Source organism: Rattus norvegicus, chromosome 20, assembly GCF_021556685.1.
Source record: "Rattus norvegicus strain SHRSP/BbbUtx chromosome 20, alternate assembly SHRSP_T2T, whole genome shotgun sequence".
In the NCBI taxonomy this organism is placed as follows: domain Eukaryota; kingdom Metazoa; phylum Chordata; class Mammalia; order Rodentia; family Muridae; genus Rattus; species Rattus norvegicus.
Genome location: NC_141553.1, coordinates 9,595,481 through 9,621,888, shown reverse-complemented (window position 1 = coordinate 9,621,888; position 26,408 = coordinate 9,595,481). Strand labels below are relative to the sequence as shown.

The window sequence follows — 26,408 nt, the reverse complement described above, 5'->3', positions numbered from 1 at the left end:
AGAAGATCTTGCTGCTCTTCTAGAAGACACGGGTTCGATTCCCAGCACACACACACACTGGGCAGTTTACAATCACAGGTCTAGCTCCAGAGATCTGATGTCCTCTACAGGTACTGCACTCACAGACACATAACTGCATGCAGACACACATGGGTACACATAACAAGGCTAAAATAAGTCTATAGAAAATACTGTTAAAGCCGGGTGTAGCATCACACACATTTAATCCCAGCACTTGGGAGGCAGAGGCAGGCGGATCTCTGTGAATTCAAGGCCAGCCTGGTCTACAGGGTGAGTCTAGAACAGCCACATTCTGTTACACAGAGACTCTGTCTCAATATGTATTGCTCTTTTGAGACAGATAAGTTAAAATCAATGAAATAAAAATGTCATAAATGATACACTGAGAAGCCAAAGGTCCCGCCAGAACTCAGAAGAAAATCTCTATAATTCAATATTAAATATCACCTTTGTCATAGGCTTCTCATAAGAACTCTTCATGGGGTTAGAGGTGATCCCCTGTCGTCTTAGTTTACTGGAGTTTGATCACGGATGGGTTTATGGGATGTTACGGGGTACTCTCCCTACCTACATTTATCAAGACGGTCACATGACCTTCTCCCAGCAGTGATGGCACACTTTGATGAATTCATTTAAATTCCATAAATATTGGAATTCCTACGCTATGTAGGGGCTGTGTAGGAAATATAAACATGGAGAAAACTATAAACCTGACGGGCAGGAAGTTTATGGCTCAGAAATGAGAGAGAGAAATGTGCAAAGGGCAGTAATTCAAGTCAGACTAGAGTCCAGGATAGAACTACAAACAAGACATGGACAGGCCTTGGGAGGGAGGGCCGGGTAAGATGGGGACACAGAGACGTCTTCATGAAGCAAGCACTGGTTATAAGAGGCTTTGAGGGTAAATACTGATTAAGACATTTGTGTGAGATCTAAGTGGATAGACCAGAAGGGTGAAAACCATTCTAATTAGTAAAAATGATATAACTGTGATGGTTTGTATATGCTTGGCCCAGGGAGTGGCACTGTTGGGAGGTGTGGCCATGTTGGGGTGGGCGTGGTCCTGTTGGAGTGGGCGTGACCCCGTTGGAGTGGGCGTGGCTTTGTTGGAGTGGGTGTGCGCTTTAAGACCCTTGTTCTAGCTGCCTGGGAGCCAGTATTCTGTTAGCGGCCTTCAGAAGAAGATATAGAACTTTCAGCTCCTCCTGTACCATGCCTCTGCCCAGATGCTGCCATGTTCCAGCCTTGATGAGGCTAGGGAGATGGCTCAGGCCACTGGCATGCCTGATGACCTGAGTTCCATCTCTGGAATCCCCACAGTAGAGGGAGAGAACTGACTTTACACCTCTTCGGCCCCCTACATGCACACTGTGGCGTGCGTGCGTGTGTGTGTGTGTGTGTGTGTGTGTACACACACATGTGTTCATATCACACATATATGCATAAACAAATATAACAAGTTTTTGAGTGCTTTTTTCTTTTTTCTCCCCCCCCCCCCCGAGCTGAGGACCGAACCCAGGGCCTTGCGCTTACTAGACAAGCGTTCTACCACTGAGCTAAATCTCCAACCCAAGTTTTTTTTTTTTTTTCTTTTTTTTTTCGGAGCTGGGGACTGAACCCAGGGCCTTGCCAACAAGTTTTTAAAATTGTGGATGTACATGATGACAAACAAGGAAATGCTGGCCAGAGAAGCGGCATGACAGTTTATGTATATCTGGAATGTTCCTGAACACTAAGAAGTAGAGTCTAGAGGGATGAACTGATGTCCAGGTTATACCTTTAGAGGCAACACACACACACGCACGCACGCCACAGTGTGCATGTAGGGGGCCGAAGAGGTGTAAAGTCAGTTCTCTCCCTCTACTGTGGGGATTCCAGAGATGGAACTCAGGTCATCAGGCATGCCAGTGGCCTGAGCCATCTCCCTAGCCTCATCAAGGCTGGAACATGGCAGCATCTGGGCAGAGGCATGGTACAGGAGGAGCTGAAAGTTCTATATCTTCTTCTGAAGGCCGCTAACAGAATACTGGCTCCCAGGCAGCTAGAACAAGGGTCTTAAAGCGCACACCCACTCCAACAGGAATTTTGGAATTCTGGGAACAGGATATCAGAAACACCGAATGGCCCGTATTGCTTGCTGACCGGAAGATGTCGGTGCGAACAGGATCCCTGAAGGAGCCAGCAGTGTTCTAAATCTGACCTCCTCATGTGACCCCAGTTTAAATTAACACCATATGAGGCAGTAAACACAGGTAATACTGGACATGGGTGTGTTGTGCCCTGCCAAGTGCCTAGGTAGGACTGGTAGAAACCAGCCTCGGGGACACAACGCTTTCCGCTTTCCCGTTAGTACAGCACAAGAGCCGAGTTCATTGCGGGCTGCAGTAGTCCTGCCAGGGAAATAGAGAGACAGGGAAAGTGAGAGTGGGCATGAAAAGAGAGCAGGGAGGTGGAGGCACAGAGGGGTTAGAAATTCAAAGCCATCCTTGTTTATGTGCTAAGTCGGAGGCCAGCATGGCATCCATGACAGCCAGACACTAAAGATAAACAGATAAACACAAGGAATACGAAGGGAGTTACTTCATCAGAGCTGTTGCCCCAAATTGTGGATGTACATGATGACAAACAAGGAAATGCTGGCCAGAGAAGCGGCATGACAGTTTATGTATATCTGGAATGTTCCTGAACACTAAGAAGTAGAGTCTAGAGGGATGAACTGATGTCCAGGTTATACCTTTAGAGGCAACAGAAGTACCACGCCCTTCATATTCTTCCACTTTTTGGCCATGGCAAACGGTATTGCCACAATACCACCCCCATCGTGTGCTGCCTCTGCCTGAAGCAACTGACTGATAATGGACCAAACTCTTGCAAACTGTAAGTCACAATAAACCCTCTGTCTTTGTAGGCTGGTTAATCTCAAGCAGGTAGAGGATTGTCCTGGTGTTGCTTATATTCTAACGCTAACTACCGCTTCCTCAAGAAGGGTTGCCTCTGCCGAGCAGAGTGTCATGGTCTCAGGAGATGCCAGGTGAAACTTCTCCCCATTTTAACTGGTCAATAAGGGGCTAGAGCCTGTGATTGGGCAGTGGAAGGGAAAGGTGGGACTGGAGGCTTGAGAGGGGATGGCAGGTTAAGGGAGAAGAAGAAGGGATAGAGGAAGAGGAGGAAGAGGAAGCCACGATAGACCAGAACCACATGGCTGAGAGAAACCACAAGAAACAGGGGTCTTACAACTGGGGAATAAGTTAGCAGAGTGTTAGGTCTGCTCAATCTAGGCACATAGCCTATAATGATAGCATCTGCATTGTTTATCTCTCGTACGGGCTTATTAGGGTAGGACAATCTAGCAACACAAGTATTTGTTATGGGAATAGCAAGCCAAGGTGGTACACGGACAACTTCACGGGTGTCAGGTTCCCCTGAGACTTTGAGAGCTCATCCTGACTTATATACACGCAAGTCAGACGTACCTGCAAGTCGTTTTCTTTCTCCTTCGATTTAATCCACGTTTTCCCCTGGGTCTGGGGATCAATAAGCAGAGGGTATCTGGTGGCCTTTGTCACAATAATGCCATTCTGAATTGACAAGTCATCTCCAGGGAGTCCCTGCAGGCCCCACTCGCCAATCTGAAGAGGGGGAAATGGGGGGATGTTCGCTTAAAGAACAGGAATGTGACCGTTGGTCATTGAGAGCCTATAACGTTAAATGGCAATAATTTAAATATGTGTTTCCATTTGAGGTGTCTAGTCGGTGTCGGGGGGCAGGACAAACCAACCTGCGAATATGAGCCAAATGATGTTAATCAAGTTCAGAATTAGAAAGCAAGTTTTGCTACTTAAGTGTCTATTTTTTTATTTGTCCTTGTATGTGTGGGTGGGTGGTTTTTGTACACATGAGGGAACTGCTTGCTGAGGCGGGAAGAGAGAGTAATTACCCCCCCAACCCCCCGGACCTGGAGATACAGGGGCTGGTAGCCACACAATGTGGGTACTAAGAACAGAGATAGATCGATAGATAGATAGATAGATAGATAGATAGATAGATAGATAGATAGATAGATAGGATAGATAGACAGACAGGCAGATAGACAGACAAGCAGGCAGACAGACAGACAGTTACAAAAGACATTGTGAAAGTGAGCCAGTGTCAGAGAAGAAGATAGCCCTCATCCCCCTAGTGCTCCTTCTTTCTCTTCTTAGCCTCTGGTTCTGTCCACAAGGCTTATGCAAAGACTTTGGCTGGAGTTCATCAATGGTAAGCATGACAATTTCCTTCCCGAAAGGAAATGGGATTGCATCATGGTCAATGAAATCACTCAGAGATCCCACGGAGCAAGTAGAATCCATCTTTGCTAAATCACCCCCTAGCACCTCCAAAGACCCAGATGACTGAGGGCTGGTCATCTGGACCCACCCTGGCACACAGTGCCCAATGTATCTCCTACGTGAAATCCACCCCCTGTAACATTGCTTGAACGGGAAGCTACTTTAACCTTTAAACACAAAACATGGGAAATCCACAGCCTTGCCTCTCCGGAGGATACAGCAACTGCTGCTTACTTGTAACACTGGAATTCACATCAGTTTGACTGGGTTTGTCCTTACCCAGGAGATACATTTCTGGGCTGCCTGTGTAAGCCTCTGAGATTTCACAGAGGAGGGAAGACCCACTAGGAATTCGAGTGGTGCCATGCATCCAATGACCTGGGGTCCCCCAATGAATAAAAAAAGGAGAGAGTGACCTTGACACTAGCTCCTCCTTCTCCTCCCCCTCCTCCCCTCCCCCTCCTCCCCTCCCCCTGCTCCACCTCTCTGCTTCCTGACAGCGGATACAATGTGTCCAGCCACAATAGCTTCCCCTGCTGTGGCCGACTTTACCCTCTAACTGGGAGCCAAAACAAACCTGTTTTCCTTATTTTGTCATAGCAGTAAGAAGCTAATACACTACAATACCTAATATATATATATATATATCCCCAATATATATATTTACATACATAAATATCTCATATATCAATATGTAATGCCTAATATAGATTATCTTTACATACAGTGTATACTATAATACCTAGGCGGTGCCTGCCTTTGCCTCAAACCTTTGGAAGAAAAGACAACAGAATTAACATTTTTTTTTCTTTTTCTTTTTTTCGGAGCTGGGGACCGAACCCAGGGCCTTGCGTTTGCTAGGCAAGCGCTCTACCACTGAGCTAAGTCCCCAACCCCCAGAATTAACATTTTTAAATAGCGGAAAGCCATTAAAGCTGTCTTAAGTAATGGAAATAAAGTTTTCAACTACAGACAACTAAAACAGACATTCTTTGGTTTCCGGTGGTTTCCGGCAAGAACTAAAATGAGGCTGAAATTCTGATATTTCTAGGAAGAGTCAAACTTACTGTGGGAGGGTCCACCAACATCGCAATAAGATTCAGGTTTTCGGTGAAAGGGATTTTCCGCGCTTTCATCTCTAACTCCCACTGGTCTTTAAGCAAATAGTTCCTAAATATCTGATTGAAGGGGCCGAGGTAGGAGAGGAAGCCTGTGCATAGCAGAACATCGCCTACGAGTCTGTGAAGAAAAAAAATGCAGATGCCCTCTCATCAGAGGGAGCCACCGGAGAAGCCACGGTGCAGGCTTGCTATGCCATGATATATAATCTCTCTTTGCCCCTGGACGTGGAAAGACTGCAAAAAGAGAACCCTAAGTGCAAAAGGGGTGGGCGGGGTCATACTCGGGTGGGTCAGAGAGCTGCAAACAGGGCTCCTTCCTGAAGTATGGACCATGCCTTCTTCCTATTGCATGCCCTGTTTACAACCTGTCTCAGGCAAACACTTAGTGTATGCTTGCGTATGTGTCTGCATGCTCGTGTGCAGAAACCTTTGCATGTACGAGCGCGCATGCGCAAATGCATGGGCGCCGGTGCCCTTATACGTAGGCCAGCAATGCCAGTTGTCATTCCTCAGGTGTCACCCCACCTTGTTTTTTGAGACAGGGTTTCTCTCCGACTGGGAGCTCACTAGCTGACCAGAGAAGCCTCCTAGTTCTGGGATTCCAGATGTGCGTCCTCCCCCAATCCTCCCCTGACCCTCCCCCCAGCCCCCCACCCCACCCCACACTCCCCTGCTAGAAATGTGTCCAGCAGTGCTTCCTCAAAAGTCCTGTTGGGGGATTCGGAAATGTGTGGATGGCGGTAGGATTTGTGGTCTCAATGTCACAGAAAGGTAGAATGGGAGTGGACGGCTAAGGGAGCCCACGAGGACTACCTACCTGTTAATCTGCGCCTTGAACTCCTTGCTTTGCTGTGTCCACCGGACTTTCTCTCCACTCAGCCCATCAATGAGCGTGGAGGCTGCCTGCATCTTCTTCCTGCACATGTCGGCATCATTGAGCAGGTCCTGCATTCGGAAATGAGAAACGTCTCAGACAACACGTTAAAGCTCTCGGGGCTGGGGATTTAGCTCAGTGGTAGAGCGCTTACTTACCTAGGAAGCGCAAGGCCCTGGGTTCGGTCCCCAGCTCCGGAAAAAAAAAAAAGCTCTCGAGTTCAAAACTACGCAGGGGGAGGGGGCATTTCTCAGCTTGCAAAGTGAATGTAGCTGGGAAATTGCACAGTGACAGATTAACACATCAATTACATTTTGATCATTCATTCATTATACAGTGATTTGATTTGTTTTTTAACCTCACAAAATTTCGAAGGCATATGTCAAACAGGCTGGGGACAGGGTTCAGTTGGGAGAGCGCTTGCCTGGCATGCATGAAGCCTTGGGTTTAATCCCCAGCAACACATAAAGCCAGGCATGGTAGTGCAAGCCTATAATCCCAGCACCACACAGGTGGAGAGTCAGAAGGATCAGAGATTCAGGGTCATCTCTGGCTGGGCTGAGTGGAGAAAAAGTGGGGTATGTACAACTCTGTCCATAGGGGAATAATTATGTACCTAAAAGTTAAATAGGGCTAAAAGTCAAGAAAATTTTATGAGACCCCAAGATTTATAGAAGTTAAAGTAGTATTTCTATTGACTCTTTTTCAAAGAAAACCAATAATAGTAAAAATGAGGCTGTTCCTTTAGGTTTTAGTCAGTATACAAAATAACGGACTTCACTGCGACATTTTGGACTGTGTGAAATTGTGCTCTGTTCATAATCTGTGTCCCTGTTGCCATCCTCCCTTCTTAATGGTTCTGTTTCTCCCTTAACCCCGTGTTTTCCTCCTGCTTTTATGCCGATTATAAACTGATGATGATTATAGATAGGTAGATAGATGATAGATGACAGATGCATACATATAAATCAATGGATGGATGAATAAATATACAGATACATATAGATGTATATCTATATGTATAGATGACTGATAAATACATAGATACATAGGTAATAGATACATAGTTACATAGATGATAGATACATAGTTACATTCATTCATACATATAAATGGGCAATAGATATACAGATAGATATAAATATATATCTACGTGGATGATAGACAGCTACAGATTGATGATATATAGATACAGATAGATAGATATATAGATACATAGATGATAGATGGATAGATAGATAGATGATATAGATAGATAGAGAGAGAGAGAGAGAGATGGATGGGCAGGCAGATGGGTAGGTAGGTAGATAGGAAGATAGATGATAGGTAGGTAGATAGATATAGATAGATATGGATGGATGGATGGGTGGACAGATGGGTAGGTAGATAGATAGGAAGATAGATAGATAGATGATAGGTAGGTAGGTAGATACATAGATGATATAGATAGATAGATAGATAGATAGATAGATAGATAGATAGATAGATGAATGGATAAGTAATAAGTATGAATGGATGGGAAGCAGAGAAAGATCTAGATGGATATGACTAGGTGGCAAACAGATAGGTCCCACCTATGAGAGGGAATGCATTCGATCTAAGAAAGGAAAATACTTGAGGAGATAAGGATCTGCCCCGATTTAAACATCATGCCTATGTATACTGAGACATCACATATCCGGCTCGCCCCTGTTTTTAACATAGCAGCCTTAAAGCTGCCTTTCATTTAACCTGACAGCCGCTTGCCTCCCCCAGAGCACCTGAGCGTCTCTTCTCCCTCCTCACCATTTTCTCGTTCATCGCGGCGTCAAATTTGGCCTGCACTTTATCCAGCTCAGCCTGCTTCTCGTCCAGCAGCGCCTGGGCCTTCCCTAATTCCGCATTGGCCACAGCCAACCGGCCTTCCTGCTTGGCCAGGTTTGCCTTTGAAAGAAGGGGAGACGGTTCACACAAGCCCCATGAAACATTCATGATCTCGGTTCGTAAATTATCGTATAAATCGCAGAATTTTTTGCAGTGGGTGCTACTTGTGGGGTCATCTGTTTCGGTGTTTGCAACTGGGGAGACAGGCTGTCTTGGGGATAGTTTATTAATTTTTCCCCCTTTTAATTATTAATGCTCGCTACAGAAAACAGAAAATACAACAATGCAAAGAAAGAATAAAAAAAAATGAACTTCGATTTTTTTTTTTCAAGACATAAGAACTGTGCAAAGAAGGTGCAGAATGGCGCCCCCTTCGGCTGCTGGTGGACTGAAGTTAGAACGATACAGAGATCACCACGGCCCCTGCGCAGGGATGGCATGCAAATTCAAGAGGGGTTCCATTTTTTTTTTTAACACACTAACTTATTTCTCAGAGTCTAAAACTTTTCTCCATTATGGATGGAGATCCAGCCCCTTAGGCCTCAAACTTGAACTCAAAGAGCTGTGGGTGGAAGTGGTGGTTGGGGACTTAACCGTCTTCGCCACCGCTGCTGTAGATCTTGCCATGAGGGTGGGAGGCTACGCCGTTGATAGGTCCAAAGTGAGCCTTGACTCTTCCAAACTCCAAAAGCCAAATGGAAGAACCTGGCCTCAGACTTGCCAATCCTGGTGGAGGTTATGGTCACATCCATGGCTTCCTGACCACCTCCCAGCACCACATGGTCATAGTTGGGAGACAGAGCAGCCGGGTGGACGGGACATTCTGTTCGGAAAGTCTTCTGATGTTCAAGACTCGTGGAGTGGAAGAGCTTAGCTGTGTTGTCCTTGGATGCAGTGACAAACTTGGTCATGTCTCTAGGCAGCTGGATGTCACTGATCTGCCGGGAGTGCTCCTTAACGCTCACCAACACCTCTCCAGACTTGGCGCTGTACTGGTTGAGCTCTCAGCGATGATGCACTCCTCTGGGGACCCCAAACAGCACCGGTGATCTTGGAATCATTACAGAACATCTTCACGTAGGGTTCGTTGCTGTCAATCTGGCTTCGATCCCACAGATCAAAGAAGCTCACAAAACACCGATACCCCATCCGCTTGTCTGTGGAAAACATGATGATGTTACCCCCAAAGTCAAAGCCACAGGTCCGCACTGCACGGCTGAGTTGGTCTTGACTAGGGCCGGCTGCTTCCCTATTTCACAATCTGAGAGACGACAGCTGTTGTCAGCTGAGCCAGTGAGGACATGATGCTTGGTGTCCCAGTCAGTGTCCTTACACCACACAGCTCCAGTGTGGCCCACGTAGGTGCCTAGTGTCTCGCCATTGACAGAATACCATACGTTGACAATAGAGTCTTTGGCCACAGTGAAGAGGAGAAGGTCTCTTTCTAGGTTATACTTGATTTGCGCGATGGACAGCTCATGGCCCTGTAGGAGGATGGACTTCATCCTGGCGGTGACTCGAGGAGAGAGGCTGGTGTTCCATGTTTTAATGCAAGGAACACAGAAATAAAGGCTAGCTTCTCAATTTTTTAAAGGTACTAAGTATCATTTTAAGTTTTTTAATTAATAGGCTCTAGTCATTGCCACATATCGATATTTTTAAATGAAAAAAAATCATTTTATCTGCTTGGGTATTTTGCCTGCATGTTTGTCCGAGAAGAGGGCATCAATCCCTTAGAACTGAGGTTCTGATCCACTGTGTGGGAGCTGAGAATTGAACCCGGGTCCTCTGCAAGAGCAGCCAGTGCTCTTAATTGCTGAGCCATCTCGCCTGTCCCTTGGAATGCCTTTCCAACTGGCGCTGTGACTTTGTGAGGTTTTATTATCTGAATGCATCTTGACTTACTAATATTTCCCTGCGTTTACACATATTCTTCCTCTCACTGGCTTTTAATTCTTAGAAACGATACGGTAACAAATACTGCTGGATATGTCAGCAATTTGGTCTGTGATTCTGGTAAAGATGCTTTTTGAAATAAAGTCACGGTAACAGTAACCTTTCTTTCCTTTCCTCTTTTCTTTTGTAAATCCTACATGGTAACTAACTGCTTCCTGTCGGTTTAAAATAATGAATTAGTGTTACACAGCCAGGGCTCTCTGGGGTAGAAGTTCTTTAATAGATGTCTCGTTTTCCTTCTTGTGTACTTGTTTGCTTATTTATTTAGGTGGCTTCTCACTCTAGACCAGGCTAGCCTCAAAGTCCCAGCGTTCTACCTGCCACCCCCCAACCCCCACCCCCGGCTTCCCAGGAGCTGGGATTAAAGGTGTCCACCCCTACAGCTGACCCCTGTGAAGCTGGCTCATACCCCCTAGATCTGTCAAGGACCAATGACGCATGCCACAGTCTCAGGCCACCAGAGTGTTTCTGTTGGCTCACACCTAATATGGGATTTTCATTCCTTTTTATGTTTTAGTGAATGCAACGCTATCTTTTTTCTTTCACAAAGCATTATTATAATTGGATCTTAGCTGGGGACCATTTTTTTTAATTAATTAAAAACAAAAATATTTGCTCTTAACGGGCCTTTACCCCTGAATCTAAATGTCTTGTAAAGTTTTCATTTAATTATCTTCCCATTTGGGGTTGTTTTCCCATCATTTCCCTCTATTAAAACTTTATTTTTCTATTTCATTCAGAATTGTCTACGCTGATCTTACAGAGGCAGTCGTGTCTTAAAAGGCTTCTCACGGAGAGCGGCAGGACTCTGCTTGTCCGCCCACAGCGCTTTCGGCTTGGTTGGGGTGGAGCCTGGAGATACGGTGGAATATTTTATGCACCCGTTGCATAAAAATCACCTAACATAGATCATCCTCAGACATGCAAGATGTATAGACAACATGAGTGTGTGTGCATATATGGTAGGGGCTTGGCTACTTCTCGATGCTTTGGCCTCATCTTCGAGAATGTCTATTTCCTCACAGTAAAAAGTTTTGCTGGTGTGGAGTTTTTTGGACCAGCAACTTCCCTCTTAACACCCTGCCTGCATTTCCAAGACTTCCGGGTTTCTCTCCCTTTGCCGTGCCTGTGCGCGTGCATGCGTACAGACGTACGTACGTACATACGTACATCTAAATACGTTCAGGACTAACCTTAGAACTACAGGAAATCTATCTGTCTCTGTTCCTCAGGAGCTGAAACTAGAGCACTCTGGGCTTTCTTTTCACAGATGGAACTCGGCTCGTTCTTTTTGCAAAGCAAGCTTTTACGGATTGAGCCGTCACCCACCCCCACCCCCATGCTTCTCTTTCATAAGCAACTTTGCTTATGTATTTCAGACTTTAAATCGGGTCTTCATTCAGTGCCGGAAATCGGGGACATTTCTAGGTACTGATCCTAACGTCTGTAAGCATAGGTCGAAATGCCGTGGGCAAGCTCCGTCCTTAGCCTCTGAGCTTTCAGAGACAGGCCAAGCTTGCCTTTGCGGCAGCTCTATGATTATTCGGGGTGGGGGGATTAATTTCCTGTTGATGTGAACAAGCTAGTTTTGGCTGTCTTCATCGCCAAGAAGCGTGCACCAGATATAAAAAAAAGAAAACGGAGAAAAACTTTCTAAGGCCACAAGAGTGGAAAACAGGCAGAGTGGTTGGTGTACGACTTTAGCCCCTGTGGGATGAATCCGGGTAGGAAGCAGGGACAGGCAGATCCCTGTGAGCACCAGGCCAGCGTGGTCTACAGAGCTAGTGACAGGCCATCCTGGGCTGTACGTTACAAAAATAAATGAATAAATACTAGAATTAAAACGTGGTTACAGAAACATTTGCCCATGTTACTCTAAATTACAGTCTGCTAATGGTAATTCTTTTTTGTTTAAGAGTAAGCATAGTCTTTATTCTCTCCTACCACATGGGGTGAATATTAATTATTTTAGCTAATTAATTAATTAATTAATTAATTTACTTCACATCCCGACTGCAGTTTCCCCTCCCTCCTCTCCTCCCAGTCCTCCCTGCCCCAACCTTCACTCCCCTCCCTCATCCCTTTCTCTTCAGAAAAGAGGAGGCCTCCCGTGGATATCGACCAGTCTTGGCATATCAAATTTCAGTAAGACTACTACATACATGTCTCCTTGTTTTAGACTAAGCAGCCCAGTAGAGGGAAAACGTCCCAAAGTCAGGCAACAGAATCAGAGGCCACCCCTGCTCCCACTGTCAGGAATCCCACACAGAGACCAGGCTTCTGTTGCCCTTAGGACTGACTTTACTAAGCACTGAGGTATGGGGAGGAGGGAAACTTACCTTCAGGGGCAGGACTTCCCTGTTGATCCCATAAAATATTGCCATGGCAAGTGTCCAGGACAGCAGCCCGGCCACGTTGCCACAGACTTTCTTGGCGCTTTCATAAGTGTAGTCGTCCATGTTAAAATATGGCTGCAGCAGCTCTACGGTCTCTTCGTTGATTGTGTCCTTGGGGAACTGCTGCAGGCTAAACAGGAACCCTGTGGCACTCATCAGCTAGAAGACAGCATGGGAATCTCTCAGGTCTGGGAGGAGAGGAACCCTGCCTTCCTTCGCTGACATAGACTTATTAACCCTGGTAGTTTGAATGAAAATGGCCCCTACGGGTTCCTGTATTTGAGTACCCGGTCCCTGGTTGGTGGAACTGTTTGGAAAGGATTAGGAGGTGTGGCCTTGTTGGAAGGGGTGTGTTGGGGGAAGAGGAGGCCTTTGAGGTTTCAGAAGCGCATGTCACTCCCGATTAGTCTCTGTCTTGTGGCCATGTCGCAAGATGGGAGCTCTCGGCTGCTGCTCCAGGGCTGTGCCTGCCTGCTACCGATTGACCATGGCCGGAAAACAAAACAATGAGCCAAAATAAACCTCTCCTTCTAATAAATTCATTACATCAGGGACTGGGTGGCGGTGATGGGGGAAACCCGAATATAACACGAAGTTTAAGGTAACCTCTTGAATAAAGGGTGGTTGGTTATTGTCCGACCGCTACTCTGGCTGATTCTTCGTGTCCTAAGATACCTGATGAGCCTCCCCAGACTTAAAGATTTTTTTTCCTTACCTTTAGTGACTCCCCCCAGGATGGTTTGCAGCAAGGCTTTTCCGGGTCCATAGTGACGGGGTCGATTTTCTTTTGGAATAGCAACAGCACACAGTCCATGATTCTCATGATCAGATGTGGTGGTTTGGCCAGCTTCCTGACTGTGGCAATGTCATTTGGTTTGATGGTCTGTAGGTGCAAATAGGAATCAATAGAAAACCATTTTTTCCTGAGTGGTATTAGTAGATTGATGTATGGACACCTAGTAGCCTTAGATAATTAAAGCAGGACACAATCAAAGCGTATTTCATCCTCCAGTTCTCCTCAGGGGAATCAAATCCTATGGTTTCTGCATAATGGCCCTTTCATGGTTAGGGTCCAATTTCTGTGTATTTGACTTCATGCTTGTTCCATTGTCCCTTCAATTGACTGACTTAAAATGTCACCGTCACACATGTCCCACTGCCCAAGACTGTAACATTCAGACAGCTTGTGTCGTCAAAGCTGTGAACAAATATTAAGAGAGGGGACAAGGATAGGGGAGATGGCTCCACTGGTGAAGTGATTTCTATGCCAAGCACGAGGCCCTGAGTCTTAATCCTAAGGACCCACATTAAAGTCAAGTGTGGTAGCCTGTACCTATAGTCCTAGCATGGGTGACAAAGACAGGAGGATCCCAGCGGCCTGTTGGCCAGCTAATATAACTCAATCAGTGCTCGGGTCACTGAGAGACCCTGTCTCAAAAACAGATAAGAAAGTGACAGAGTATGACACTTGATGTCAAATTCTGGTCTCCATACATACATACACACATGATCTGCACATACATGTGCATGCATATGTATGTATGCACAAATATGTACGTGTGCATTGTACTGGCTGATTCTGTGTGTCAACTTGACATAAGCTGGAGTTATCACAAAGAAAAAGCCTCCCTTGAGGAAATGCCTTCATGAGATCCAGCTATAAGGCATTTTCTCAATTAGTGATCAAGTGGGGAGGGCCCAGCCCATTGTGGGTGGTACCATCCCTGGGCTGGTGGTCCTGGGTTCTGTAAGAAAGCAAGAAAATAAGTGACATCTCTCCATGGCCTCTGCATCAGCTCCTGCTTCCTGCCCTGTGTGAGTTCCAGTCCTGACTTCTTTTGGTGATGAACAGCAATGGGGAACTGTGAGCTGAATAAACCCTTTCCTCCCCAATTTGCTTCTTGGTTATGGTGCTTTGTGCAAGAATATAAATTCTGACCAAGACATGCATACAACACACACACACACACACACACACACACACACACACACACACACACACCCCTTGTCTCTGGCTGTGGGAGAAATTCCATAGAAACAAGAGAAACTGTTACAGTGTACGGCTTATGAAAATATGCTTAGGAGCTGATGAGGGCTCATATGTTTGAATGTTTGGCCTCCAGTTGGCTTAAACTGTTTGGGAAGGATTTGGAGGTGTGGTCTTGTAGGAGGAGGTGTGTTCCTGGGGGTGGGCTTTGAGGTTACAAAAGACTCACACCATTCCCAGAGTGCTCTCTGCTTCCTGTTTTCTGGCCTGGTGTGTGAGATCTCAGCTGCTGCTCCAGCTGCCTCCCACAATGCCTCTGCTCCTCCAGCATAAACTCTAACCGTCTGGAGCTGGAAATCCAGTTAAACTCTCCCTTTTGTACCTGGCATTGGTCATGGTGCTCTGTCGCAGCGATAGAAAATGAACCAATATACCTGACGCGCAAGCTCAGGAAGACAAGGAGAACACAGATCAATAAAATGTCTCGAGATTCATCTGGTTCTCTCACAGGTCATCACAAGACCCATAAAGGGAATGTGGGGGTGAGGGTGCATCCTGGGCATGGAACTAAGTAGTTACTATACATCGATTCATTTATTTAACAGCTAAAGGCACTCTCCTATATAAAAAACAAAGCAAATACAAACAGCCTTGCCTTCATAGTCTCCCCAGGGAGCAGAGAAAATGCAGCTACTCTAAAGTAAGAGTCCTGTCAGGACAGAAGCTTGCGGTGATGGGAGGACAGAGAAAGCTCAGAACAGAAAACTTCTAGAGGGGTGAGGACTGGGCCCAGATTCTACGCATGGCTGTGGCCAGGCAGTGGAGGTTAGGAAACGCAATCCTGGTAAGGAGAGATACAGCAGCCCTTTTAGGTATGTGCAAAGGTAAGAGGCCATGATTCTTCCAGAACCCCACAGGTGCTGCTGTATGGGAGAGTCATACTGTGTGTAGGAACAGAAGAGAAAGGGCAAAGGTCAAGACATGGAGAGGAGTGGAGTCAGGATGTTTGTCAGCAACAGAATCTCAGAGATAGATAGATAGATTCATACATACATACATACATACATACATACATACATACAAACATATATGCATGCATACATAATACATACATAATACATGCATACATATTACATACATATGTATTATAAATATAGCAGATACATCATACATACATATGTACATATAAAGATAGATACATACATACATAATGTACACATAATACATATACAATACATAAATATGCATTATAAATAACATACATCATGCATACATATGTATAATATATAGTATAGATACATACATAATAAATACATAATATATACATAATTCATATATACACAATACATACATATGTATTATAAATATAACATTCATCGTGCATACATATGTACATATAAAGATACATACCTACATAATGCATACATAATACACAATATATACATATGTATTATAAATATAAAATACATCATATATATATATAAAGATAGATACATACATACATAATACATACATAATGTATATATAATACATACACAATACATACATATGTATTATAAATATAATAGATACATAATACATACATATGTATATATAGATACATATATAATGCATACATAATACATATATGTATAAATACAATAGATACATAATACATACATATGTACATAGAGATAGATGATGGCTAGAGATAATAGACAGATAGATACTAGATAAGAAATAGACAGGCGGGGTTGGGGATTTGGCTCAGTGGTAGAGCGCTTGCCTAGCAAGCGCAAGGCCCTGGGTTCGGTCCCCAGCTCCAAAAAAAAGAATAGAAAAAAAAAAAAAGAAATAGACAGGCAGACAGAACCCTGTCAATGTGCCCAACAAATGGTGACATAGAAACCTCTATAATCTATGAGGGATTGTTATGATATCTATGGAAACAGAAAATTAAGTGCATTGACTGCATGCAGATTATGTGAGTAAACGTGATGATCACGAGAAGGAAAGGCCCATCTCCCACCTCCAGAGCCGGTGCCCTGTTCTGTGCATTGTGCTGTTTAAGTTGCTTGGTAGGCTGAGGCAGAAGGATGGAGGGAGGCCAGCCTGGGCAACATTGTAGGACCACGCCCTCTCGAGGCATTCCCAACCTGAGGGTTCCAGCCACATGTGTCCCAGAATAGCTTTGAGTGCAGCCCAATGTATCTGGAGCTGACAACGTTGTATCTCAGTGTCAAAGGACTGGACATCCCTAGGTTAGGCTACTGTCTGCAGACTCTGTTTCCGGTTCTTGAGGAGGGCTGGTTTGGGAAAGAAAGAGGTGACAAGGAGCGAGCTCACTAAAACCCTGTGGCTGAGGAAACTGAACAAACATCTGTCTCCAAACTGCGTTAGAAACAGGATTGAGGGCGCAGCTTTGCTTCCTGATTTCAAAGGTCCTGGGTTAATTCCACATAATTAAAACTGGCACCAGGGAGGATTTGGGGGTGCGGGATGGGGAGAAAGACAGAGACAGAGACAGAAACAGACAGAGAGCTAGAGAGATTGAGAGACAGAGGCACAGAGAGACAACAGAGCATGCGCAAGAGAGCAGGCTCACATTCAGGGCTGCTTCTGCTTCTTCCAGCGCAGGTTTGGCGGCCTCCAGCTTAGACTCCGCTTTCACCTTCTCGCTGTCGATTTCATCCACAATTTTCTGAGCTTTATCTTTTACCTCCTGGACTTCGTTTTTCACTTTGGCTGAAGCCTGGGCACTCACTGTGACCTCTGCCAGGACCTGGTAAATTAGGAGAGTAAGCCAAACCCTTTAGAGCGAAACGTATGGGTTTGGGTCTGTGAGATAATTATTTAGTAGAGTACAAAATGTCCATCTAAGTCACCTATATTGTAATGTGTGTTACAAGTTACTTTGAGAAAGCTGGAGAACAGTTAGGAGCGCTGACTCCTCTTCCAAAGGACGTGAATCCCGTTCCCACGCACCCACACCAGGTGGCTCACAGGCACCTGTAACCCCAGCCCTAAGAGATCAGACGCCCTCTTCTGGCCTCCATGGGCACTGCGTGCATGTGGACACATACACACATATATACACATAATTAAAAAATAAATCTTTGGAATAGTTTCTCAGTAGTATCCTGCAGTATCCCATCTTACAAGCTGTCCTCGGGTTTAGAGTATATACGAACAAATTTAAGCTTTCACAAAAATGGTGCTTCCGGCCTGTGAATGTCTAGTTAATTAAAACAACTCACTGGGCAACTTTAATCCCAGTACTCAGGAGGCAGAGGCAGGAGGATCTCCAAGTTCAAAGCCAGTATGGTCTACAGAGTAAACTCAGGGCTGCCAGCACTGAAACCCTATCTCTAAAAACCAAGAGATAGATAGATAGATAATCAATCTTTGGGTCCCCTAGAAAATAAGAATGTGAAAAGACTTTAAAGACAAGACTTAATATAACTCACAGTTAACGAGAAAGTACTCAAGCAGCTAAGTAACAGTAAGAACTTAGGTAGATGGAGACAAAAGAATATTCTAAGACCAGGCGGAGGATGTCCTTGTCTAGACATGTCTCTGTGTAAGTTAAATAGGACAGCCTAACGGTCTTACCACACCTAGTCTGCAGGCTCATGTCCCATTTATTTTTTAATACAGTTTTGAAATAATGGTTCCTTTAAGTAATTTTTAATTATTCGAGAATTACATAACAGTGTGAAAATGCTTTCAAAATGGTGGGAGGTGTTTCTTATTGGTTGGGATGGGTGTGGGTGCCAACTCACTTCATCTGCTTTCACGGAAGCCACAGCCAGTTCCTTCTCCTTCACCGCCAGGTCCTGGGAGAGTTTAGCGACAGATTCGCTCGCCTCCATCAGCTTGTCGAGACCTTTACAAACGCACACAGACACGCCCTTGCTGATTACGGGCATCAGGTGTGTATACACTACCTATGAGGAAGGCCCGTGTATGGCGTCATCCGTACCAGATACAGCATGGACAGAAATACACCTGTCTTTAGGACAAGGCCAAATCAGGATTCTTAGCACGCCCAGCTTTTCGCACGGTTGCTGGGGACCTGAACCTGGGTTCTCCTGCTTAGGCAACACACACCTTACCCACTGAGCCATCTCTCCAAGCCCCAGTTTTACTTCATTCTGGTTTTGCTTCTTCCACAAGACGGCTTCTCCTGGTCAGCAAGTGGCATTTGGAAGGCTGATTCATGTCTGACACAGTGAACCCCAGGGTTTGGGGGAAAGAAAGGGACCCTTTGTTTGCAACTGCCCAGTCGTTGTTTTTTTTTTTTTAACCAGATCAAGGGGCATTTGTTAACATGACCTACTTTTAATAATTAAATGAGTTATTATTAGACAAACACTCAGGAGTGCTAGGTCATCCTGGACTATATATACTGAGTTAGAGGTCAGTGTAGACTATAGGAGACACTGGCCTCAAAGTAAGTGCCAAAAATAAATAAGTAAGTAGGAGCTGGAAAGATGTCTTACAGGTGGTAGACTTTTTCTCCCCTTCAGTGACACAGATATAGGCCAGATTAAGCCAGATTAAAAGACGATAAAGGCAAGTTTGTTAGGCACTGCTCCTGGATGGGTTCATTGGTCCCAAAGAACAGGGCTGAGAAAGTCTCACACCCAGGATAGGGTGGGGACTATAGACTATAGGCGAAAAGTAATGACATGTCAGCCAAAGCTGGGCTTGTGCCCAAGTATGGTCAAGAACTGAGCGCTTAGCCAGGCACTTGGGTGGCTAGCAGCATCAGGGAGGAGGTTGCCACTGCTGCCAAGGATGGGGAACAAGGCTCTTGGAGCCATTTCTTTGTCAGAGTTTTTCAGGCAGGGTTGGGGAAAGGAAGGCAAATTCGGTTTCCCAGTTCGTGCAGGAGTGGGTGAGCAGAGGTTCCTGCCTAACAGTAGGTTAAGAGCCTGTAGTGTTGAGCAGAGAACCTAAAGTTTATTCCCAATACCCATGCGGGGCACCTCGAACTTCCTATAACTCCAGCTCCAAGGGATTCAACGTCCTCTTCTGACCTACACATGTACCTGCACTCACACGCACTCACACGCACACACACGACACATGCTCACACCCAGCCTCATGCTTGCATGCAGTCACATGCTCAGTCACATGCTCACACAGTCACATGCTCACACAGTCAACATACACATATACATATTTTTTTTCTTTTTTCTTTTTTTTCGGAGCTGGGGACCGAACCCAGGGCCTTGCGCTTCCTAGGTAAGCGCTCTACCACTGAGCTAAATCCCCAGCCCCTTACATGTACATATTTTATAATTAAAAAAACAGCAGTGTTTGATTTTCAAGCACGGTGATACCCATTCAATAAAGCACTGGGACCGCCATCAAACAGACTCTAAAAGAGACAAACTGGCCGCCTCTCTTACCGATATTCATCCGTTCCGCTTGTTCGTTGATATATTTCACCTTTTCAGTGTAGATGTTTTTATAACCATTTATAAATGAGAGATAGGATTTGGGAGTCACGTGGGCTCTTCGGCGGTATCTGAAAATGGAATACAAACAGTCTCCTCGGTCACTCTGGTATCTTTCCGTGAAGTGCCCCTTACATTGCTTCCACTGTGAAAGCCAGGGGTGGTCCCTGGAATCCCAGAAGGCCTTGGGAAAACACAGGACACATCTGTCTGTTGTTCTGGCCTCGAGTGTTTCCACATAGGGAAAGCTGAGGGGAGGGTGCCTATCGCTCCATCAGGGTTTGCGTAGATCAAATAGATTAGCAAACATGAGCATGCCCTGTCAACCACAAGTTTCTGGACAGAAAGGAGGGACAGCAGGCTTACGCCAATGGGCTCCATAATTTATTTCCACTTGGCTGTTATTTGCCGCTCGGCACAAGACCAGTCTCTCCCCTGTCTAGCTGAATTGGCCCTGAGCTCCAAACAGCCACATTGGAGTCACGGTTCAACTCACTGTGGGCTTTATGCTTCAGTCCTCATCATGAGCGCAGAACTAAACAAAAGGTAATTTCACATGTAAGAAACTCCTGGCATCACCCAGACTCATCCCAGAAAAACAAGCATAGCTTTTCAGGAAGGTTCTGCACCTCAGGAATCCTATCCACTCACCCTAAGCAGGGAGCTCTCTATTCTGGAGGCCCCAGCAGGGAGCTCTCTTTTCTGGAGGCCCCAGCAGGGAGCTCTCTATTCTGGAGGCCCCAGCAGGGAGCTCTCTACTCTGGAGGCCCCAGCAGACTCTGCTTTAGTCCCACCTGCCAGTCTTGCTCCTCAGCTCCTATGCATTGTGGGGCAAGAAAACCCTACAGTTTTGTTTTGTTTTGTTTTGTTTTAGATCACTGTGGGCAGCTTGCTCACAACGAGCACACATCATGATTGTTCTTCCTGAGTGGTTCTCCTGTACCCAATTAAAGTCCTGTTTCATAATTAATTGCCAAAAAAGCTTTGATAAGGCTCGGCTATGCAAATGCCAAATCTAAATGTTCCCTCGCCATACGGCAATAAAGAAACTTAAAAACAGTGCCCTTCCTTAATCAAGATAAATAATGCATTGGGACAAGAGGCTCGTTTTAAACCGTTCATAAGGAATTATTTAGGTCATTCTCAAAACAAAATTAAGCAAATGAAACAGTGATTCATTAACCGTCTGTTACTCAGAGTCCTGGAGGGTTAAAGAGGTATTTAAAAGCATGGCCCCTAGTTAATTTTTAAATCTCATTTATCTGGCATCTTTTCATTGTTTAATCACTAGAAAATCAATGCAAGAAAAATGGGATGTGCCTGGCCCGGCACGATCAGTCTATGCAAAGAGTCGCTTACTGGTCATTACGTTTAATTCTCCTTCGGAGAGAACTTTGTGGTTCTAGTTCCAGCAGCCATCAACCTTATGGAATCTTACTTCCCCTCGGAAAGAATTCTCACAGCTACCAAGCTCGCGTACCTTTGGAAATAATTCTCGCAGCTCTCAGAAACCATGTCATGAAAGAGCCCCATGGCTTCCACAACGTGCCTCTTAATCTCCATGGAGCAGACAATGTTATAATCTGAAAGGAAGTATGAGGCCACGGCGATCAGAGCCTCCTTGGGCCAGCGACTGAACCAGTCCATGGTGCAGCCTGAAATCAAGCCAGGAAACTTGAGGGACCGTGCCCGGAACTTCTCACCAACCTGTGGAGAGCAAGGTCAGAAGACATGAGGAACACGGAGGCAGTATGGTCAGCTGGAGGGAGGGATGTATCCACTACCTGGGCCAGCAGTGAGATGCTGCAAACTTTTTAAAAAGGAAAAGGAAAAGAAACCACCTTCTCGGAGCTGTGGCAGTGTTTAGTGTCCTGGGAAATGGCTGCCATATTGGATTCCAGTCCTAGGGAAAATGGCTGCCATATTGGGTTCCAGTCCTAGGGAAAATGGCTGCCATATTGGATTCCTGTCCTGGGGGAAATGGCTGCCATATTGGATTCCAGTCCTAGGGAAAATGGCTGCCATATTGGGTTCCAGTCCTAGGGAAAATGGCTGCCACATTGGATTCCTGTCCTGGGGGAAATGGCTGCCATATTGGATTCCTGTCCTGGGGGAAATGGCTGCCATATTGGGTTCCAGTCCTGGGGAAAATGGCTGCCGTATTGGGTTCAGGTCTAGGAATAGCCTGTTAAGAGGAAAGTGACAAGCTCACAATGAGAAACCTTGGCAAGAGGATTGGGAAAGGGGCTACACAGACACTGGGATGGAAATATCCTACATGTGTGTGTTTTCCTGCAGTGCTTCCCAGCACGGTAGCCACTGGCTACACATGGCTGGTGAACACTGGAAATGAGGTTAGCAAGACCTAGAAACTGGATTTTTTTATTTGTACATATTTCAACTAATTAATATTTAAGTAGCCACACGGGGCAAAAGTCTGCAAGATTGGCTAGCACAGTGAGCTAGAGAAAGTCAAAGTCGAAAACCCATCGAGAAGATGTTATGTCCGTATTATAAGTATAGATGGGCAAGATTGTAATACCAAAGTCTTCATGGTGATTCATGAACTGGTAAACTATGCAGCAACCTCGAATAATTCATATATTCTTAAATAGTCACACTGGTGATATGATTTGGGTCCAAGGGATCATTGTGCTAAGAAAGAATCATTTCAGTCTCTTGAAATACAGGTTTGTTTCTGGTCAATGTATGTCATCCGAGAAGGTCACCTATTAGGTGCATGATTCTGCCACACAAGGAAGGGAGACTCACTGGGGAAAAGCAGAGAACAACATGCAGATTCCTCCTGGACCTGCTGATGAAGTATTCATACAAGTTGTCAAAGGTGGGAGGGTGTCGAGGCAGCTCCCTCTTCATCACCGATATCAGGCCTTGGGTGATTTCATCCAACTCGTCTCGGGCAAATAAATTGGAGATCTTTGAGGAGCATTCAAGAAAGGGAGAACATGGTGTATGTTTTAAGTCATTTCCCACTGCCAGTTCACTGCTGTGCTCCTGTAAGTCTGGTTACCTTCTTCCCTCCCCCTCTGTCTGTCTATATGTCTGCCTGCCTGCCTCTCTCCCTCCCTCTCTCTCCTTCCCCCCTCTCTTTCTCTCTCTTCTGTTCTTTCTCTGTCTCTCTCTTTTCTGTTCTTTCTGTCTCTGTCTCTCTGCCTCTGTCTCTCTGTCTCTCCTGTTCTGTCTCTTTGTCTGTCTGTCTGTCTCTCTCTCAACACACACACACACACACACACACACACACACACACACCACCACCACCACCACCACCACCACCACCACCACCACCACCACCACCTGCTCCTCTATCACATTCCAGTTTGCCAGACACTATCAAGAGTTGGACTCTTGGGGCTGGGGATTTAGCTCAGTGGTAGAGCGCTTACCTAGGAAGCGCAAGGCCCTGGGTTCGGTCCCCAGCTCCGAAAAAAAAAGAACCAAAAAAAAAAAAAGAGTTGGACTCTTTCATTGAGCACGATAATCAAGAGCCATTCAGTGTCCCCCAGATAAGGAAGCTGTTCCTCTTAGAATGGTCCCCTCTACACAGATTGGCTGGTCTTCCCAACTCTACTCTCCAGACAGTTTGCTTAGCTCGGGCTCCTCCCATCTAACATGAGCAATCAGCTGGCCAGAGTCAAGAGGAGCGGACTTGACCTTGAGAAGGGCGTGTTTTGGGAGCTTCCCATTGGTCGGGATCTAGGAGCTTGGCTTTGGGGATATCTCCCCATTGCTAATGAATAAGATGGCCCCAGCCCTGAGCTTAAATGATCGATTCACGTACTGCCAACTCATGGTAAGGGCCTGTTTCTCTTCTGGAAGTCTGGAACTTGGATAGTTGTGGACAACTATAGCAAGATCTTCTGGCTCCAAGTCCCACACAGACTTCCCTGAGCAGAAACATGGTACAAACAACTTGGTGTAGACATATCAGCACCTCTTCCTGAATGGAAACCATGTTGTGTATGGCCCCTTGGTGAAAGGAAAGGCTACCTGTGTGATATATGTGTGTGTGTGTGCTTGTGTGTTATGTGTGTTTGTGTGTGTGTATGTATGTGTGTATGTGTGCACGTGTGTGTGTTCACATGTGTGAGGGGAGTGCACATTATGTGCACTGATGTACGTGCACATGTCTGTGGAAGTCAGAGGACAATATCAGTGTTGTTCTGCAGACACAAGTGCTAGTGACCTAATGAAGTATCAAAGAAAGGTGGGTGGCCATGGGAACCAGCAATGCAAGGACCCGCCCACTTTCAGCAAACAAAATTCATCTAACTATTCCGCCTTCCCAACTGGTAAATAGGCAGAGTAATAAAACAAGACACAGAGCAAGCTTAAGATAAAAGATAGGCCAGGAACTGTTTGAGATGGAATAAAACATTTATATACATATACATATATATGTATGTATGTATATATATATATACAGGATATATTATACATATATATGTATGTATATATATATTATACATACACACAAGCATACATATATATGGCAGTATTCATTTCACACAAATACAAAAATAAAATGAAATAACCCACTACATGGTGTGTGCTTAAATCTCATTTCTCTAGTCAGGAATGTATGCAAAACAGTCTTGCTTCTGTAAACTTCCTGTTCTTCCTGCACAAATAAAATTTAGGTTTAGAGGCTGGGAGGACGGCTCAGTTGGGAAAGGGCTGGCCTCACAAGCATGAGGACCTAAATTCAGTCTCTGAAACTCGTATTTCAAAAAATAACAAAAGCCAGGTGTGACGAAGTCCAAGTGCTGCGGCCCTGCGGCCAAGGCCCTGCGCCTGTGTAGAACCCCATGCACAGGGGCCTGAGTTTGCAATCCCAGCACTGGGCAGATGAAGACAAGCAGGTCCCTGGGGCTCTCAGAGTAGCCAGAGCCCGGGGAATGTGAGAAATCTCTTGCCCAAAACAAGCGGACAAAAGAATGGGTGGTGTGCAAGAGGAAGGACAGCCATGGCTGTCCTAGAACCTCCACATGCAAATTCACACACATGCCCATACAGCCACACACATATATTCACATACATATACATGCACACAGGCACGCACAGGCAGAAACACACTCACATGCACACACACATACACACACATGTGCACACATGCACACACACTTGCACTACACACTTCGACACTGAGTGGCCCCTCCCCTTGACCCACCTCCCCTGAGGACAGCAGATTGTTAAGGTATTCCAGGAATGCCTCGTCTTTTATCTCATTGTCCGTGAAGATGAAGGTGATGCCTTTGCCGTCCGCGCCGGCAACTTTGTACAAATTCTTTAGGTCGTCTATTAGGTTGCTCACGTTGTAAGACCTAGGAGGGAAGCCATGAGTGATTTTTCAAGCATTTCAATGGAGCTGGAGATATGGCTCGGTCGGAAGAGTGCTCGCTGCTCTAGCAGAGGTCTCAAGTTCCGGCCCCAGCTTCTACACTGGGTGCCTCACAACTGCCTGTAACTCCAGTTCCAGGGTACCTGCTGCCCTCTCCTGGCCTCTGTGGGTACTGCACACATGTGGTGAGCACATGACCCATATACACATGGATTTAAAAGAAGTTAACACAGTCCCAGTTTACCTGGAGACATAGTAACAAACCATGATAATTAGAGTCGACATCTCCACTGGCTCCAACACATACTGAGTAATGGTGTCTTCCAGAAAACACAAGGAGCTGAGATAAAGAACAGAGTGTCGCCGTTCGAAACAAATGTTATATACGTCTCAAGAGCAGAGGAGTGGAGGATTTAATGGAAATGATCCAGAATTTGTAATGGTCAAGGGAAATGAACATTAACCCTACCCGGCCATCCTGATCAACAGATATCGTCCAAGTGGACGGTCATCTAACATCTAAAACTAACCTGAAATCTGGGTGAGTTTGGTTTAGGGGTAGGGAAGCTACCATAAAAATTAGTGACAGCTTACATCACACGAGGCCATGTGCACAGCTCACTAAGTAGATAGATGTCAAGAGAGAGCCTACGGATGTATCACACAGTTAGGCATAAGTAATGCAAATGCAGTAACGAGAGGGCTCAGGAATGAGAGAAGGGAAGGTTCTGGGCTTTTTCTCTCCACCTTGTTTCCCCGTTACATGTGAATGCTGTGGGCAATGGCTACGATGTAAAAAAATAAGTCAGGCATTTGCTGAGGTGTCTGTCTAATGCGTATGCTGATGATAAAAGACAGTGAATGATGTCACATAAAGAGGGTATGACAGTGCAAGCGGCAGGGCCACCTCCTGGGGCCACTATTCAGATACATCTCAACAAGGGAAGATGGGCTGGGGCAGGAGTCTCTGCTAGAGGGGAAGAATGCTGTCCCGTTTGAGGAAGCAGCTGTTGCCTAGCCTCAGCCCCTGGGAGGCAGACTGTGATGGTAGCTTTTCCA

General features: G+C 45.6%; 1 protein-coding gene, 1 non-coding gene and 1 pseudogene across 2 annotated transcripts in view; 1 reads left to right on the top strand and 2 right to left on the bottom strand.

The window, feature by feature from the left end:
• Nucleotides 1-26,408, bottom strand: part of Dnah8 (dynein, axonemal, heavy chain 8) — a 256,161-nt gene that overhangs the window by 88,640 nt on the left and 141,113 nt on the right. The window contains 12 exon segments of the mRNA NM_001427092.1: nucleotides 3,495-3,650; nucleotides 5,417-5,588; nucleotides 6,288-6,415; nucleotides 8,130-8,267; nucleotides 12,503-12,718; nucleotides 13,275-13,442; nucleotides 17,131-17,307; nucleotides 18,308-18,411; nucleotides 19,943-20,061; nucleotides 21,471-21,697; nucleotides 22,763-22,927; nucleotides 25,179-25,332. Of these exon segments, the coding sequence (NP_001414021.1) occupies nucleotides 3,495-3,650; nucleotides 5,417-5,588; nucleotides 6,288-6,415; nucleotides 8,130-8,267; nucleotides 12,503-12,718; nucleotides 13,275-13,442; nucleotides 17,131-17,307; nucleotides 18,308-18,411; nucleotides 19,943-20,061; nucleotides 21,471-21,697; nucleotides 22,763-22,927; nucleotides 25,179-25,332 (1,924 nt within the window).
• Nucleotides 8,573-8,675, top strand: LOC120099051 (U6 spliceosomal RNA). The gene has a single exon (XR_015646077.1). It is a non-coding gene; the product is annotated as a U6 spliceosomal RNA (small nuclear RNA).
• Nucleotides 8,674-9,791, bottom strand: Eif3i-ps4 (eukaryotic translation initiation factor 3, subunit I, pseudogene 4; annotated as a pseudogene).